Here is a 14,631-nt window from a genome sequence, read left to right as displayed (position 1 = left end):
TACCAGAAATTGGTAGGAGAAAAGGGGGGGAGGGAGGGGGGAGGTATTCACGATATTCTTTTCTGGCGTGAGAATAGTTACTAATATAAAGAAACTGGTCGTCGATGTTCTTTCCAATGCGACGGTTATGCAGACGCATATCAGTATATTTCGATTTTATATCTCTATCCGGCATAGCGAGAATGCTCTATTCAGTTCTCTGTATGTTGCCTGCGAAAACACTTAACAAATTGCGACTGTAGCGCACCGACAGAGGCACGTTGTATTTATGTCTGCGTAGAAGCGAGCGGCTTCTTTTATTAATGCGAAAGCATTCGATGGCTCACTTTCAAGCTCATATCCGCAAAAAAGTGTCAGCAACGGTGCCAAACGACGTCACGAGCCGACTATTCACGATACAAAGATGATGACGTCGCGTAATTAATGCTAATTAATATAATTAGGCAATGGTACGACTAATTAGTATAATTAGAGGTGACATGATATGAATGTGACGTCATACAGGTCATGTGACAGCGATGTAATGTGCCATCAAACCTAGTCACGTGACGACGCTTTAATATGACATCACACCTACTCACGTGACAACAATGTAATTTCTCGTCATACCAGGGCCCCATTCACCCCCCTTCCACCCCCATTTCAAGATACATATGGATCCCACATTACTCACATGCGCGCATGACGCATTACAAAGAGGGCCCACAACCCTATCCACATTAATGACATCCGGATTGTCCAGAAGGCGAACGCGCCAGTTATCATATATGACATACAGCAAAGATCATGCAACGACACATGCCTTTGACTCTCGAGATGATGATGATGATGATGATGATGATGATGATGATGATGATGATGATGATGCTAACAGTGTATCCTCATGAGCCCGGGGAAGTCTTATATACCGCTACAAAATTAAAAGTTGCCAGAATATTGATTAAGTATTGTACATTACCCAGTGACTGAAGACAATTATTGTGCAGGGAAATAGGAATACCTCCAGGTAATAATTAATGATGATGATGTTGATGTTCCTTGCAGGTCAAGACCCCCCCCCCCCCCCCCCGGTTCCGCCACTTCCCTCCAGGTGGCAGTGGTAAAGGTATCGAAATCCTGGGAATTCTCCGACGACTCGGTGAACCAGCGGCATTTTGAAAGAAAGGGCTAGATTACGTCTTCGAACACTATGCCAACTATTAAAATCACACGGGTCAAAACAACTGGCCCAGAGCGGGCAGCGAGAACCGTTCTTTCTATGAAGAGCACCGTGGCTCTCCGCTGAAATATCCCCGCAGCGAAATCTTTTTCCGAGCCCCCACCCCGGGGAAAAAAAAAAGACCGCCTAAGTACTCATACGCCTCAACAGAATTCTGGGTACCATTTCGTCAACCAGTCTGAGACAAGCTGCTTTAAGTCAATCACTTGTTTTCCTTCAAAACTGAACTAATCAATGGTACGCCAGCACCCTCGACGTTTTTTACCCACGAGCACCGCGCGAGCATTCTGCGAAGCCGTTTGAGGTTAACGATGGGTCTCTGCAAAACAGTTAAAGGAAAGATAACGTGTAATGCCTGGTCGTCTGCAAGGCAGGCCGCCAACCTAACGGATCCCATACGAGAAAAGAAAAAAAGAGAATCATTAGAAACATACAAGCAAAAATCACACAATACAAACAGAAGCGAACAACAGTGTGCCTCATTAAACGTCATATAAGAAGGTTTCAAACTCAGCAGCACAGCGCGAGCATGTAATCAGTCCTATTCGCATATATTTTTTAAAAAAGTTAAAGGAATCAACTACCACATCACCATACATCCATTATAGTTTTGCATTTTTTCGCCGCTGTAACACCGCTATTCCGGTGCGTTCGCCTCGTGTTGCGGTGTTTCGGCATAATAGGCGAATTTCCGAGAAGGAACAAGGAGCCGGAGACCAAAAGAGAGGTTATTCGGAAGGATAAAAAAGCGAAATTATATTTGCATCTGCTTGCATTACGGAACGGGAATATACAGAATTAGTGTGAGATTCGAGAAGCGAAGTCACCGATCAAAATCTTGGACCGTGTTATACAGGTTTTTCTGGCTTCGTGCTTTTTTAATCAAATCAGCAGGTGTCCTTGTTAGGAACCACCTGAAGCTTGTAATGTACAGCAGGATCACTCTTTACTCGACTGCAAGGCAAGGGCCGTGACGTCAGCGCCAGCAATGAGCACGAACACGAAACAGTCTTGCTAGGGGTCATCCGCGATGGGACAAATTTATTGCGTGCTTGTTGGGCTGAACCTATTTGTTTGCTGCATCAAACAAAGCGACCGCAGGTCAACGTGAGTTTCTTGCTTTGCGCGCTCCCGGGAGCTTGTGCCGACCGGTAGGCAGCCGGGTGCTACGCCAGCGGGGCAAGGGGGAGGGAGAGTGGCGTGCTCTGACAGTAACACTCCTTCCGGGAAGACCAGAGGGGTGCGTCTTCCACTAGACTCGGACTGAACGGACATCACGGCGCAGCACCGGAAGCTAAGAGGGAACTGTGGCATCCGGTTGTCCAAACAGGGGAAACCGAACACCAAACGTCATTGCATGAACACTGCGGTGGTGCGCTGCAACTCCGCTTCGGAAACGGCACTCGTCGGAGTAAGACGTGGCAACTGGAAAAAGTCTCGACCTCAAAATTTCGACCTCACTGAATGACGACATCACTCAACCTCAAACTCACGCGTGAGGTTGAGGTCCGATTTGCTGACCTCAGTCACAAAATTTCGAGCCGTCGCCAACCTCGCCTCAACCTCACCTCACGACGTGAGGTTGAGGTCGACCTCATGAGGTCGAAACCTCAAGGGTAAGTAAAAGTACATAAAGCAGTAAAATGTACACTGTGTACGATTAAAAAGACAAGGGTGCTATTATATGGCAGGTAAATTCGGATGGACATATTATGTGCTTGGACAAGAAGCCGAAAACCGTGAATACAGGTGTTAAACGCGTGCCTGCACTAAAAACAGTGTTTCCATTTGCTCTAAGTGTTTACAATTCCAAGGTCGAATCGCACCTTTAATGTCATTACATACTTAGTCACAGGTTCCACACCCGCACAGGTAAAACGGATATAGAAAATAGATATATCCTCATTTATATGTGCCTCACCATAGCCTTATACAACGCTGTAGTAAGTAAAACTATATAAATCTGAAGATGTATACGGGGTACGGTTAAAAAGACAAGGATGCTTTTATATTGCAGGTAAACTCGGATGTACCAAATTATGTTTTCGGACAAAAAGCCGGAAACCGTGAATGTATATTCTGAGCGCAGTGCCTGCATTAAAAATAGTGTTTCCATTTGCACTAAGTGTTTACAGTTCCAAGGTCGAACCGCACCTTTAATAACTTCAAAAATTTAGTCGCAGGTTAATGTGTCGAGGAAGAAGGTATATACCTTCCTACGTGCCAAAGGGGCGCTCAGGTTTCGAGGTCCGCATTTATCGTCTCACGCAAATAAAAAAATTCCACGCAGTTGACCAGACATATACGCACACAGAGATGAACGCACACACTGGGAAAAAAAATTCTACGCACATTCTCGATGTAGCGCTCCTCGTCGATATTTAATTACCCATCGGCGAGGCACAGTGGTGCGTGAGAGCTTCTACAATACTCTTCAAGAAACTGATGAAAAATTCTTGGTCAACATTTTGCCAGACGCACGTTAGCAATTTGATCGGAGCGGCGTAAGTGCGCCAGTGACTTATATATGAGCGTAAGAGTACTGCGGAGGCTATGCTCCTTATTTTCCTCGGTCAACGTTCGATGCGGAGCTGTTGCCGGGGCCCGGACTCCGCTTCGCTCGGTGCTCCTTCGCAACTCGTGGCGGTGTCGAGTTCTCGCTGCACCCGAGACTCGAGCGAACGTCATCTTCACTAAAGTGCCTCCAATCTCCCGATGGCTTAGCTGCACAGTCTCCTTCTCGAGCTACTGTAGCAGGTCAATGTAATTTTACATCGTTTCCAGGTTTCCTTACTGTTTTATTATAAGTTATCTGCAAATTACTTGCTCTTTTAATTGTTCATTTGGTTTTAGCATACATCTCCTTTCGCACTGATGCAACATAATTTTTTGACCAAGAATTTATGCGAATAAAGTATAACTTGAAAGCTGCGAGGCCAACCTGTGTGCGTACATCTGACGTGCTAGCCTCTGCGCTTTACTCAATCCGCGTCCCTCATTCCTCGCCTCTCCTGATTGAATGGCACCTGTTTTTCTTTTTGCCTTCGTCTCCGCACGTTTATACGTGTCCTAAAAGCGAGAGACCATTGCAAGCGCTGCGTTGTTCATTTCTTCACCCCTCAAAGATGAAAGAGAGAGAGCTACGGACATTCAACCAAACTCTCCATCCAGGCGTGATGCAAGACTAGAGCGTGACATTCTGGCATGTGTGGCCATCTTTAAAACCTTCTTTTCTTCAGTGCGTATAGCGTTTTAAGTGCCTTGCACTTAAAACGCTCATTGCACTGAAGCAGTTCGTTACACTGAAAACCTGGATGGTTGGACTTTTCTTTGCTCAGAGTTAACGGACTCTAGCAATACAATAGCATGAATGCGGCCGCCCGCCCGGTATGCAAAATTACTGTTTGCACACTTCAACTGCTCCAGCAGCCTTTATAGCTAGTAGGGTCGCCGTTTTGACAGCCATCTTTAACAGCAGCGATGATTAAGTCGTGTTTTAGAACATAGCCGACACGCTTTCCTTTTATTTTTAATGTCTCATCTGTGCACTCCTTTGAGTTTGCGGTACGTATACCGCGCGTGCGCCACCCGTCAAAACACACTGCCTAGCCTTGTTTGCGTTTAATCCATGTGTTCCCCTTTAAGACGCCGCACTGGCTGGCGATGGCTCCAAAAAGCTTGCTTACTGTTGTCGTCTAGGCCCTGGCATGTTTATTTATGCAGGTTTATTTTCCCCGCCGAGTTTTGTGCAAGTATACTAAGGAACTTGGTTCTTTCCGCCGCCGAGTTTAGCACTGGTCCATTCATGCACCTAAAGATCCTTGTCGCTTCACTGACTACTAATGGCGTTACATTAGGGTAAACGATGCCTCAAAGCTAGTGCAAAGCGCCGAGCAATTTGGTTAAGAACACGCGATGAGCTCAAAGCGCGTTCTTTGCCTTGATGCCGCTTGAGGTGGTGTTTTGGCTGCCACACTACCAGCAAAAAGAGTGCAGTGCAGCACATCAACAGAAAGTAGCAATATCCCTCACAGCAATTGATAAACTGTGCGGTGGATGTATAGAGTAAATTATGGCGTTAAGAAAGAATTGTAGGCCATTTTACTGTAGGATAGCATGTAGCAAAAGTGCTCACGCATCTGCATATATAGGGGTAGAAGAATAGCTTTCTCGAATTTGCACTGGCATCTTGGTTGGAATTAAAGCGCGCAGGAGTACATCTCAAGGACTCTTCTTTGCGCATGCCTGCCTTGCGCAAGTAATAACCGTGCGGTAAGCAAGCGGCCTGCAATTCGCCCCGGCGCTCTTCTCCGCTGCGGCATCGCCAGCGCACAACCGTTCATCCATCCTCATTCAGGGGCCCCATCTCGCACCGGTCTACAGCCTTGCTGCTTCGTCGACATAAAATTTATTCTTCCTCTTTCTTTCCTCTGCCGCTCGTTTGTTCTTGTTTCATTTTTTTTTCTTTCTATTTCCTATTTTCTAAAACTCTCTGCTCTATTTATTCTCTCCTGAAAGAAAGATGAAGAAAGGCAGGGTAGATGGGGCATCAGAAACGTCAGCCACAGCTGCGCGCCCGCATTGCAACCGCCTTAGCATCGAGAGTCGCACGCATGCTTCGAGTTTTTCGAAAAATTTGCTCAAGCTGTGGAATTAGGCCAGTTTCGTGCAGATGTTGTTAGCAGACGATGAAAACAGCGCAAAAGTTGGCATGGCATAACTTGCGATATATTTCTGTACATCTCCAAGAGAGAAGAAATATGTCTGTATATGGTGAATGCCTATTTCCTGTTTTTTTATGCATGCGTCTTCTCGACGTTTTGTCATAATACCGTTCAAGTAATTTTACAGCGACAGCTGTTAAGCGCCCGTTCCCTGAGTTTCCCGTCGTTGCTGTCATCATGATCATCGTCATAAGCCTGACTAAGCCCACTGCTGGTCAAAGGTTTTTCCTCTATCTCTCCAAATAACCCTGCCGTGTCCTAGCCACGGCCACCTTATCCGTGCAAACCTCTTAATCTCATCCGCCCAACTAACTTTCTGCCACCCCCTGCTACGCTTGCCTTCTCTTGGAATCCATTCCGTTACCATTAACGACCATCGGTTATTTTGCCCTCGAATTACACGCCCGGCCCAAGCCCATTCCTTCGCTTGATTTCGATTAGGATGTCTTTAACCCGTGTTTGTTCCCTGACCTACACCGCCCTCTTCCTGACTCTTAACGTTACACCTATATTATTTTCCTTTCCGCAGCTCGCCAACCATTTCCGTCAGCCTTCGCGTTTCTGCCCCATAAGTGAGTACAGCGGGGCTGAGTAAGATACAGCTGTTGTACACTTTAGTAGTAGTCCATAACCGTAGGGTGGCTTCCACGGGAACCACCCACAGTGTTGTTCCCGTGGAAGAAGGAGGCTGTAACGAGATATAGTAGGAATGCGTAACCAGAGGATAGTTGCCATAAGGGTGGTTACCGTGGAAGCAGGGTATAACGAAAGCGGAGGCTGCGTAACCGGAGGGTGGTTACCGAAACATGGCAAAAAAAAATTGGCAGTGGCTTAACTTGGCGAACCCTGGAATTAAGCGAATAGCAAGCACGCTTGCTAAGCGTCTGAGGCTTGTCCATGGCTGCTCCGCTACACGCTCGCGACAGCCGTTCTATGCATGCCCACACGGCCACGTGGCTATGACGTGTATCACATGGTCTTACGACACCCCCATCGGATGTCATCATGTGGCTTCACATCACGCCATCGGATGTTCTTAAGATCAAATATTAACCCATAGGTCACCCAATGTCAAAGGTCAACTAAAGGTCATGGATCAAAGTCGGGGTTTGGCATCTAACTGTACCACATACGGTTATACACTGCTATCCTTGGTTGGGCTGATGGTCGTTCAACATCGTTGTGCTGCCTACACGAAGACTGCTTTAGCTAGCGTAGTGAAGCTTTTCGCTTCACAGAATAGCTCTGGTTAAACCTGGAGTGACGCGATAGCTAAGCTGGCCGAGTGGAACTCGCTCAATCGAATTGCTAAGTCAGTCTTCCGCCGCTGCGTTTCTCTGGGCGTTCCTCCATCTTCGTCCCTTGACGTGGATTCACTCTCTCCCCCTCTCCACTCCTCCTCCACTCAGTTTCGCCGGCAGCTACCACGGCGCCGCCACGCTGTCATTGTGTGCGTGTGTGAGTGCGAACATATAACCTCTATAGGCGCCACGCTGAAGGCTCGAAATGCTAGCGTAATGTAGGCGCGCGGTGCGCACACCAGCTGCGTGCTCTGACGGACGTCAGTCCGCGCATGCGCACATCTGACGAGGCGGGAGGCGTTTGCTCCTCCGTTGTCGCAGCGGTGAGGCGCGCGGCGCGCACCCCAGGTGCGGGCTATGACGTCACTCCGCCCATGCGCACAACTGGCGGAGCGTTGGTGCCATGGCTCAGCGCGCAGCCACGCTGACCTCGCGAAGTGGCTGGCGTAGTGTAGCTATCGCTACAAAACTCTTAGAAACGCCACATAACGACAAAAAAAAATGTGTCGGCTTTCATCCAGCAGCGGTTGGACGGTTAGTACTGACGAGGCTGCGGAGCAACTGACCAATGCGGCAGTCAGACCTGTGACGAAAGGGAAGGTGCTAAGAATCTCTGGCTCCGGACAGGCCGTCATTAGAAATTGACCCTGGCAACGCTTAATCGTTTAACGCTAGGACATTATCCAGTGAGGCTAGCCTAGCAGTACTGTTCGAGGAACTAGCGGGTACTAAATGGGATGTCGTAGGGCTCAGTGAGGTTAGGAGGATAGATTAGGCGTACGCAGTACTAAAGGGCAGGCACGTACTGAGCTGTCGTGGATTAGCGGACAGACGAGAACTTGGTTTGGAATCCTCTTCAATCAGGATATAGCTGGCAACATAGAGTAGTTCTATATTAACGAGAGTGTGGCAGTTATCGTAATTTATTTATGCGTTGCCTCCTAGCCAGTCAGATGGTATCCTTCTAGCAGATGGAGCACGCCTGAGGGGCCTAAATAAAAGTTTTACAATCCAAATCCGCGAATCCGCATCCACAAACTTTTGTCCATGATTTTACAGGTGAACTTCACCACTGAGTGAATTCATTCAGTGGCGCAGTTAATCTGTGCATGTATACGCTACGCATAAGCACGCAAACAAAAACCGAAACCCAAGTTTCAAACTTTTTTTAATTTACACAACCAAAATTACAAGCAACATAATTTGTATAACCTCCATAGCTCCTACTTGTGATTCTTTCTCTTGTTATGGTGGTTACTCGATGAAGGAGAGGAACGAAAAGCCCACTACAGCCCACGCTCATTAAGGGCGCCATATTATCAAGGACTACACGTTAGAGTGCGCTCGGTAATGTTCACAATCGCTGATAGTCTACAATGTGTATTGCAAAAAATCTTTTGTATTGTTTATTCTTAACTAAAAACGTTTTATTAACAACATTTTTATAACATGTGGTCACAGCTTTTACATGTAGCAAGCAAAGCGCTCTGGTAGAAAATGGGTAGCAAGCCGAGCCGATCTGGTGCCGTGCGTTAGGCCGGCTCCACATTGCATTGCTTCGTGAAGGTGAAAAGGGAGAACTCGGTGTGCCGGACAGTCTCTGTACTAACTGGCCTACTATAAAACAAACTATGGTGCATCCTCCGCTGTACCCAATTGGCCCTAGACTGATCCAACTTTTCAAAGCCTGGTGCGTTGTTCGACAATATTTTTTTTGCTTGCAGACAGCCTTGCGGATGTACGCAGAGCATGTCATTGAGACCTGTGTGCCCAATGTAGACAGTAGGGGCTTCTTTTTTCTTCTTTGATGTACTGCTCTGTATTTACCTGTATCTCTTGATTTGGACATCTGTGCAGGTCTGGTTCGGCGGCCGTGTACGGAGCAACAGGCGCTGTTGCGATAACGTACTTCACCGAGTGGAAGGCGGTGCTACAGTATCTGCCGTTTTATAATGGGAAATACAAGGAGGAATAGGCAGCTTATTGGTACGTGTGCTTACGTGGTGTGCGACGCCGAGCATTGATGCTAAAGCTCGTACCAGGAACTTGTATGGCTTCTGTGCACATTCGCCCAATAATAGCCAGCGTGCTCTTATGCGCTACGCGCTTCCTTCTTTTTAAGCAGCGCCTAGTGTGTAACACCGTAAGCACTGCACAATTTAACAGTTAGGTCTGGCTTCTAAGCTAGTTCGCAAAGCTGCGCTCATAACGCGGTGCGAGACCTAGATCAGCCGTTAGTGATGTGCTGTTATCTAAAACATTGTCTCTGATAAATAATCTGAGAAAAAAAAAATCGCATCTTACACAACCTTGGCCTTCACAACACATACCTGCAAAATCTTCCCGTTTCCCTCTTTGTAGTCTTTTGTATAACCTACGTTGACCACTTTATCATTGGCTTTAACAGGTGGCAGGCCATGGCTTAAAACTCATTTTGTGCTCTGAGCTCTCCAGTGCATTAGATGGTGAGAAACGGAGCCTTTCACTTAGTGCTACAGGCTGAGAGGGAACAGTGCGATAAGAGCCCGACAGCTAGAGGTGCACTCGAACTAATTGCATAGTGGTCTGCACACTTCTGGCAGACAGCGCAACTGTTCTTGGAATTCACTACAGTTCACTGAGCACTCTCTGAAAAGTTCTGCCAGCTGCCTTGGTTCAGAATCTGCTGTATTTTTTCACATGGCCATCAGTTGACCCAGCACTACGAGACGAGGACACAAAGGAAACACATGCCACAGGATGGGTGCTAAGCAATGAACAAACTAGCCCAGGCCAGAATCCTCGTCCATCAGTTAAAGTTTTTCATAAATGTGTGAATGGGAAAAGGTTTAATGTGCACAGGATTACATCTAATTACAACAAGCATGACAAAACACACGTGCACCGGGCTTCAGCATCACATGACTAGCATCTCCCCAGGTCCAGAGTTGGCATATCATTCCTCACTGTAGCCATCTGTGGCAGAGCAGCACAGGCAGGCAATGGGGTGCAACAGCAGGAGGAGGTTCAGCAGGCAGCAGACCTCGCATGCTACCCCTCTTAAAGGGACTTCCCCCACTTTCACATCAGTCCTTGTAGTCATCCAGCCACTTTGGCTGGCGAATGTGACGACACGGTCAACTGGGAGCATGAGGTTCCGCTGATGCGGCAGGGTCTTGAACACAGGTCACGATTAGCACAGGTGAGTTCTCTGTCACATCTACTGTGCCCAGGCTCACTTGGTGGCGTAGCGGACAGTTGTGTCCTCATTTTCACTCTGCACATTCAAGTGGCGCAGTAAGCAGTGCTGCTTGTAGGTTCACAAGGGCTTGGTCAACGTACGGTGGACGAAATGGCTTGATTTCGTTTGAGTGAACTATTCTTTCGCCCCTTGGTGTGTTACTGGCAGGATGAGTGGTGGCACGACGAACCGCAAAGGCGATGGGTGTCTTTTAAGAGCTTGCATTGCATTTGCCATCTGTGATGGGCTCTTCGCGCTGAAGCCAAACATACTGACCAATTTGAAACTTTTTAATCGTAGCCGAATTTTTGTTGTTGTTAAGCCTCCACAGAGTTGGCTTGGGCTTTCTGCACAACGTTCCGTGAAGTCCACTAACCTTGCCTCAAAGTCGCTGGACGGCAGGATTTCTCTGTGGGCAATTTTGGAACGAAGTCCTAAGTTCGTGTTGATCGTGGTGTGAATATCTGTGGCACAGCCACACTCAGGGTACACGAAACGGCATCTTCCTGCTTGCATTTTCTGTTGAGGTGACGGGGCACTCCTGCTTTGAGTGGTGTCCAGGCCATGAGGCAGCATTGACTGCTGCTGCTCCTTGTGCGGATGATAATTACACGGGCTGGCGATGGCAGGAGGGGCGGGGACTACGGGCAATATTGACTGGTCGTCATAGGGCATTAAACTAGAAGGCGACGGCTTGATGTTCACTTGACCCGAGATGCCGATCTGAAGGCAATGAAGCTTGAACAGGAACAAGTGCAGAGTTGTCTGATGTGGGCCTTGTGTGATGTGACTGCTGCGACTCGTTTCCTAGTGCTTGTGATGATGAGGCGGCATCCATGAACACTGGTACGACCTCCATCGTCATGGGCTGTTCCATAAGGTTCGAAGGCTCCACCTCAAAGTATGCATTATCACCCTCCATGTCATCGCCAACAAAGTTCTAAGTATGCTGCATTGTGGCCAGAGTTTGTGGCCTTGACGCTAGAATCGAGACATGCACTTGAAAGCACGGTCGTAGAAGACACTGCCACAGTGGAAGAAGTCAGACTAGAAGGAGACTCGGCCAGAAGGGCAGGCACGCGATCACCGTGCAAACTACCCTCCTTAATAATTTCGGGACTCTTGTTGGAGTCGCTGGGTGATCACCTCAGCGTGAAAAGCAGTATGTTGTTTAACTTTCTCGGGAACAGGTTTTCGTGGCAGAGCATGACTGTGCTTGTGCTTGGGTGGTGCACTTCTGCCGGCTTGGGTGGCTTTAAACCAGTCCTTGCCGAGGATCAGAGGGAGTGGGTGCACGGGAGTACCGTCACGTCTAGTACGGCTCAGATGGGCTTGATGGAAACACGAGCTGATATTGGACCTGTGGGTGTCACTGTACCTCCGACGACAGGTATGGGTGGCTTCGTCCAAAACAACAAGGCAGAGCACATGAAGTCTTCAATCAGTACTGTCATCTTAGAGCTGCCATCTGAGCAGGCGTCAACTTTTCCGACGCCTGCGACATGAGCTTCCATCACGGCACAATGCACAAGTGATCCCTAAGAGGCAAGAATTGGCATTAATGTGGGATTTGGTGTTGCCTGGAAGATGCTAAGTGGAGCTCTGAGCTCAGTGCACTTGGCAGCCAAGTGTGTTGGCAATCGAAGCACGCTGCTCTACTCGGGTCTTGGCTTGGGCCTTGGCTCGAGTCTTGGCGGGGGCACCATGTTGGGAAAAAATTGCATCATACCTGGCCTCTTGTTTGCTGGGCGGCAAGCTGTGTGCATGTAGCTTGTCAAACAGCAGGAAGTTGGAATAAGTGTAGGCTATGGACAGTGTGGTCTTTTTGGGCGACAGGATCGGAAGATGCTGAATATCGTGGATATTGCCCTGTACGTCGCGAGAAGCAGGTGAAGCAGTCATGGGCACAAGTACTATCAAGCTCAGTCACAATGCTTAGGAACTCCTCTCTTGAGCCAACTGTGGTTGGAGCAGCACAGGCAGCAGTGTGCAACAGCAGATAGAGGTTCTGCGGGCAGCAGATTTCACAAATGTTTTACTAACAGTTTGAAAGTTTCTGGCTTAGTCTCGTTACACAGCAGTCATTCATATAAAAAATGTTTATTCTTGGTATGATGGACTCCGTATTATGGCATCATACTGGGCATCATTCTCTTGAGTCAACCTTTGGTGGATGGGTGTTTGGCATTTGTTTGTGCCATACTGTTTGTAGGTTGCAACTGTGAAAATGTTAACCAAAAGAAACTTGTTAAGTTCGCATTACTCAAGTTATTTTCACATTTTCACTGGCAGGAGCACACACAAAGACGAGGAACCAAGCATGAAATACACTATCACACTAAAACATTGAGCAGCAATGGAAGTGCCATAGTTCAGAGCTTGGAGGTCATTCATTTCTGTGCATCCAGCCTTTCATTTCTGATTATATTGTCAAGAATTTGCCCCTACATGGGTATGTGTGTGAGCCCAAGGCATTTTGAGCAGCACTTGCGGATCTACCTGCAACAAAGGGCATGCTGGCAGTGCCTCTTGTCTGCACAAATCCGTTCTTTGCTTAACCATGTGAGCACTCAAGTGTACCGGCATATTTGGGGGTCAAGGGCCTTTTCTTTGCGTCGGATGTTAATATGCTAGCATTTATGGTTGTCCCTACCATGCATACTGTAGGAAAGAGCAGTGCATGGTATTGTGAAGGCAACTGAGGTGTGACAGCATCAGATTGCAGCAGACACATGGGGTGCCCGCTACATCGAGACTGATAAAAGGCACCACCATGGCTAGTTCAACCAGAACAGAAGCTCGTGAGCTTGGGGGAAACTCGGAGTTAGCTTTGGGGACATTCAGAGCTAATCAACAATCAATGTAAAGTGTTTAGGAGAAACCCCCGAGGTGGAGTAAACTTTAAATAGGGGTCATTGAGTAACCACTTATTTTAGTCGGCAGTCATGTTTACATTTCCCACGGTGCTGAACTGCCTCCGAGAGCATTTCCTGAAAAATTCCCTCATAAGTTTGATGTTAGAATCCAAGTTTACTGTGCGCCAGTGTAACGAACCTCTCTTTTCTGCCGTGTTTGCAGGTTGAAGAGGAGCTGAAAAAATCAGAACTCATTCCCGAAGCATATAGTCATGGCCTGATGTCAAATAAAATCACGAATGAATGAGAACTGTACTGATGAAGTTTTTACTTTGCATGACAGTGCGACGTAAGAAGTGAAAGCATCGTTTCCATGCTCCCGTCGACCCGGCAAGGTCACCTGAAACATAAAAACGTGCATTTAAATGTTAGCCTTCCAATTGGGCACAGACCGTGCGTACCGTCCTTCAGAGCTTGCGACTGGGGCGCTGTTTGTAGACTGTTCATCTTTCAGCGCAGTTTCCGGCCTCTCCGCAAGAACGCTTGCACGCTTTTCTCTAATAAATGGATACCAGGTGTACAAGCTACAGCCTACACCAAGAAATACCGCCACAGCTACTTGCATTTTCGACACTCCACGTGGGACCCTTATCTTGAACATGTTTGGCGCGGCTGCTCTCACTTGCTATGGTGTCAAACAGTCAAACTCGATGCACGACGAAATTCCCTCGTCGCAGCTCTGCACTGCCGGCAGCATTGAAGCGGTAGACTACACTGACTACACCGCGACCCGCTACAGTAAACGGATAGTAGCAGCAGCGCGGCTTGCTGTAGAAATCAACAAAGCTGATGGCCGCAAGAGGCACTGCTGTCGTGTGAGGAAGTCGAAAACGGAACTGAGATGTTTTTGACTGATTCGGTGGTAGGGACGTTTCGGATTTTTTACGCTTGCTAGAGGCAAAATAAAGCGTTTAATGTTATATGCAGATTGATTGACGCTGTCATATTCACCCCCTCATGGAACTGGCAAAGTCAGTCAACCCAGTGCCTCCTCAACCTGCCAGGGCTACATCACGCATATTCACGCTCGAATTCATCCCTAAGCATTTTTATTGGTCCAGGAAGACGAATGAAAGAGGGCAAAACCAACCGAACTGTATTCTGAAAGTCTTAAGATAGGGTGGAGCGGAGAGAAAGAAACTTCCAAACAGCAACAGAAACCAAATCAGAGGACTTGAACATGCCAGCGCCACAACAGGTTACGGGGTTCCGCTACTACCACCACTTCTAAAAATATTTAATGCAACGATGG

The 14,631-nt window shown here is 47.7% G+C and overlaps 1 protein-coding gene and 1 long non-coding RNA gene across 2 annotated transcripts; one reads left to right on the top strand and one right to left on the bottom strand.

Annotated features, from left to right (window-relative positions):
* Positions 1-8,777: 8,777 nt before the first annotated feature.
* Positions 8,778-13,634, top strand: LOC144125857 (cytochrome b-c1 complex subunit 10-like). The gene is made up of 3 exons (XM_077659606.1): positions 8,778-8,934; positions 9,102-9,230; positions 13,543-13,634. The coding sequence occupies exons 1-2, from the start codon at positions 8,876-8,878 to the stop codon at positions 9,217-9,219; spliced, it is 177 nt and encodes a 58-aa protein (XP_077515732.1). The 5' UTR covers positions 8,778-8,875; the 3' UTR covers positions 9,220-9,230; positions 13,543-13,634.
* Positions 12,546-14,144, bottom strand: LOC144125856 (uncharacterized). Its single transcript, XR_013313433.1, has 3 exons — positions 13,781-14,144; positions 13,651-13,719; positions 12,546-12,683 (listed from the first exon to the last, which is right to left on the bottom strand). It is a non-coding gene; the product is annotated as an uncharacterized LOC144125856 (long non-coding RNA).
* Between the last annotated feature and the right edge of the window lie 487 nt (positions 14,145-14,631).

The sequence above is a fragment of the Amblyomma americanum genome, chromosome 3 (genome assembly GCF_052857255.1).
Source record: "Amblyomma americanum isolate KBUSLIRL-KWMA chromosome 3, ASM5285725v1, whole genome shotgun sequence".
Lineage (NCBI taxonomy): Eukaryota > Metazoa > Arthropoda > Arachnida > Ixodida > Ixodidae > Amblyomma > Amblyomma americanum.
The sequence above is the reverse complement of the archived record's forward strand: the minus strand, read 5'-3'. Positions and strand labels throughout refer to the sequence as shown.

Bases quoted from the DNA above. Each gene is read 5' to 3' on its own strand.
- LOC144125857 (XM_077659606.1), top strand. From the start codon at position 8,876: ATGGTGCATCCTCCGCTGTACCCAATTGGCCCTAGACTGATCCAACTT. The intron at 8,935-9,101 runs GTGCGTTGTTCG...ACATCTGTGCAG, and splicing joins ATCCAACTTTTCAAAGCCTG to GTCTGGTTCGGCGGCCGTGT.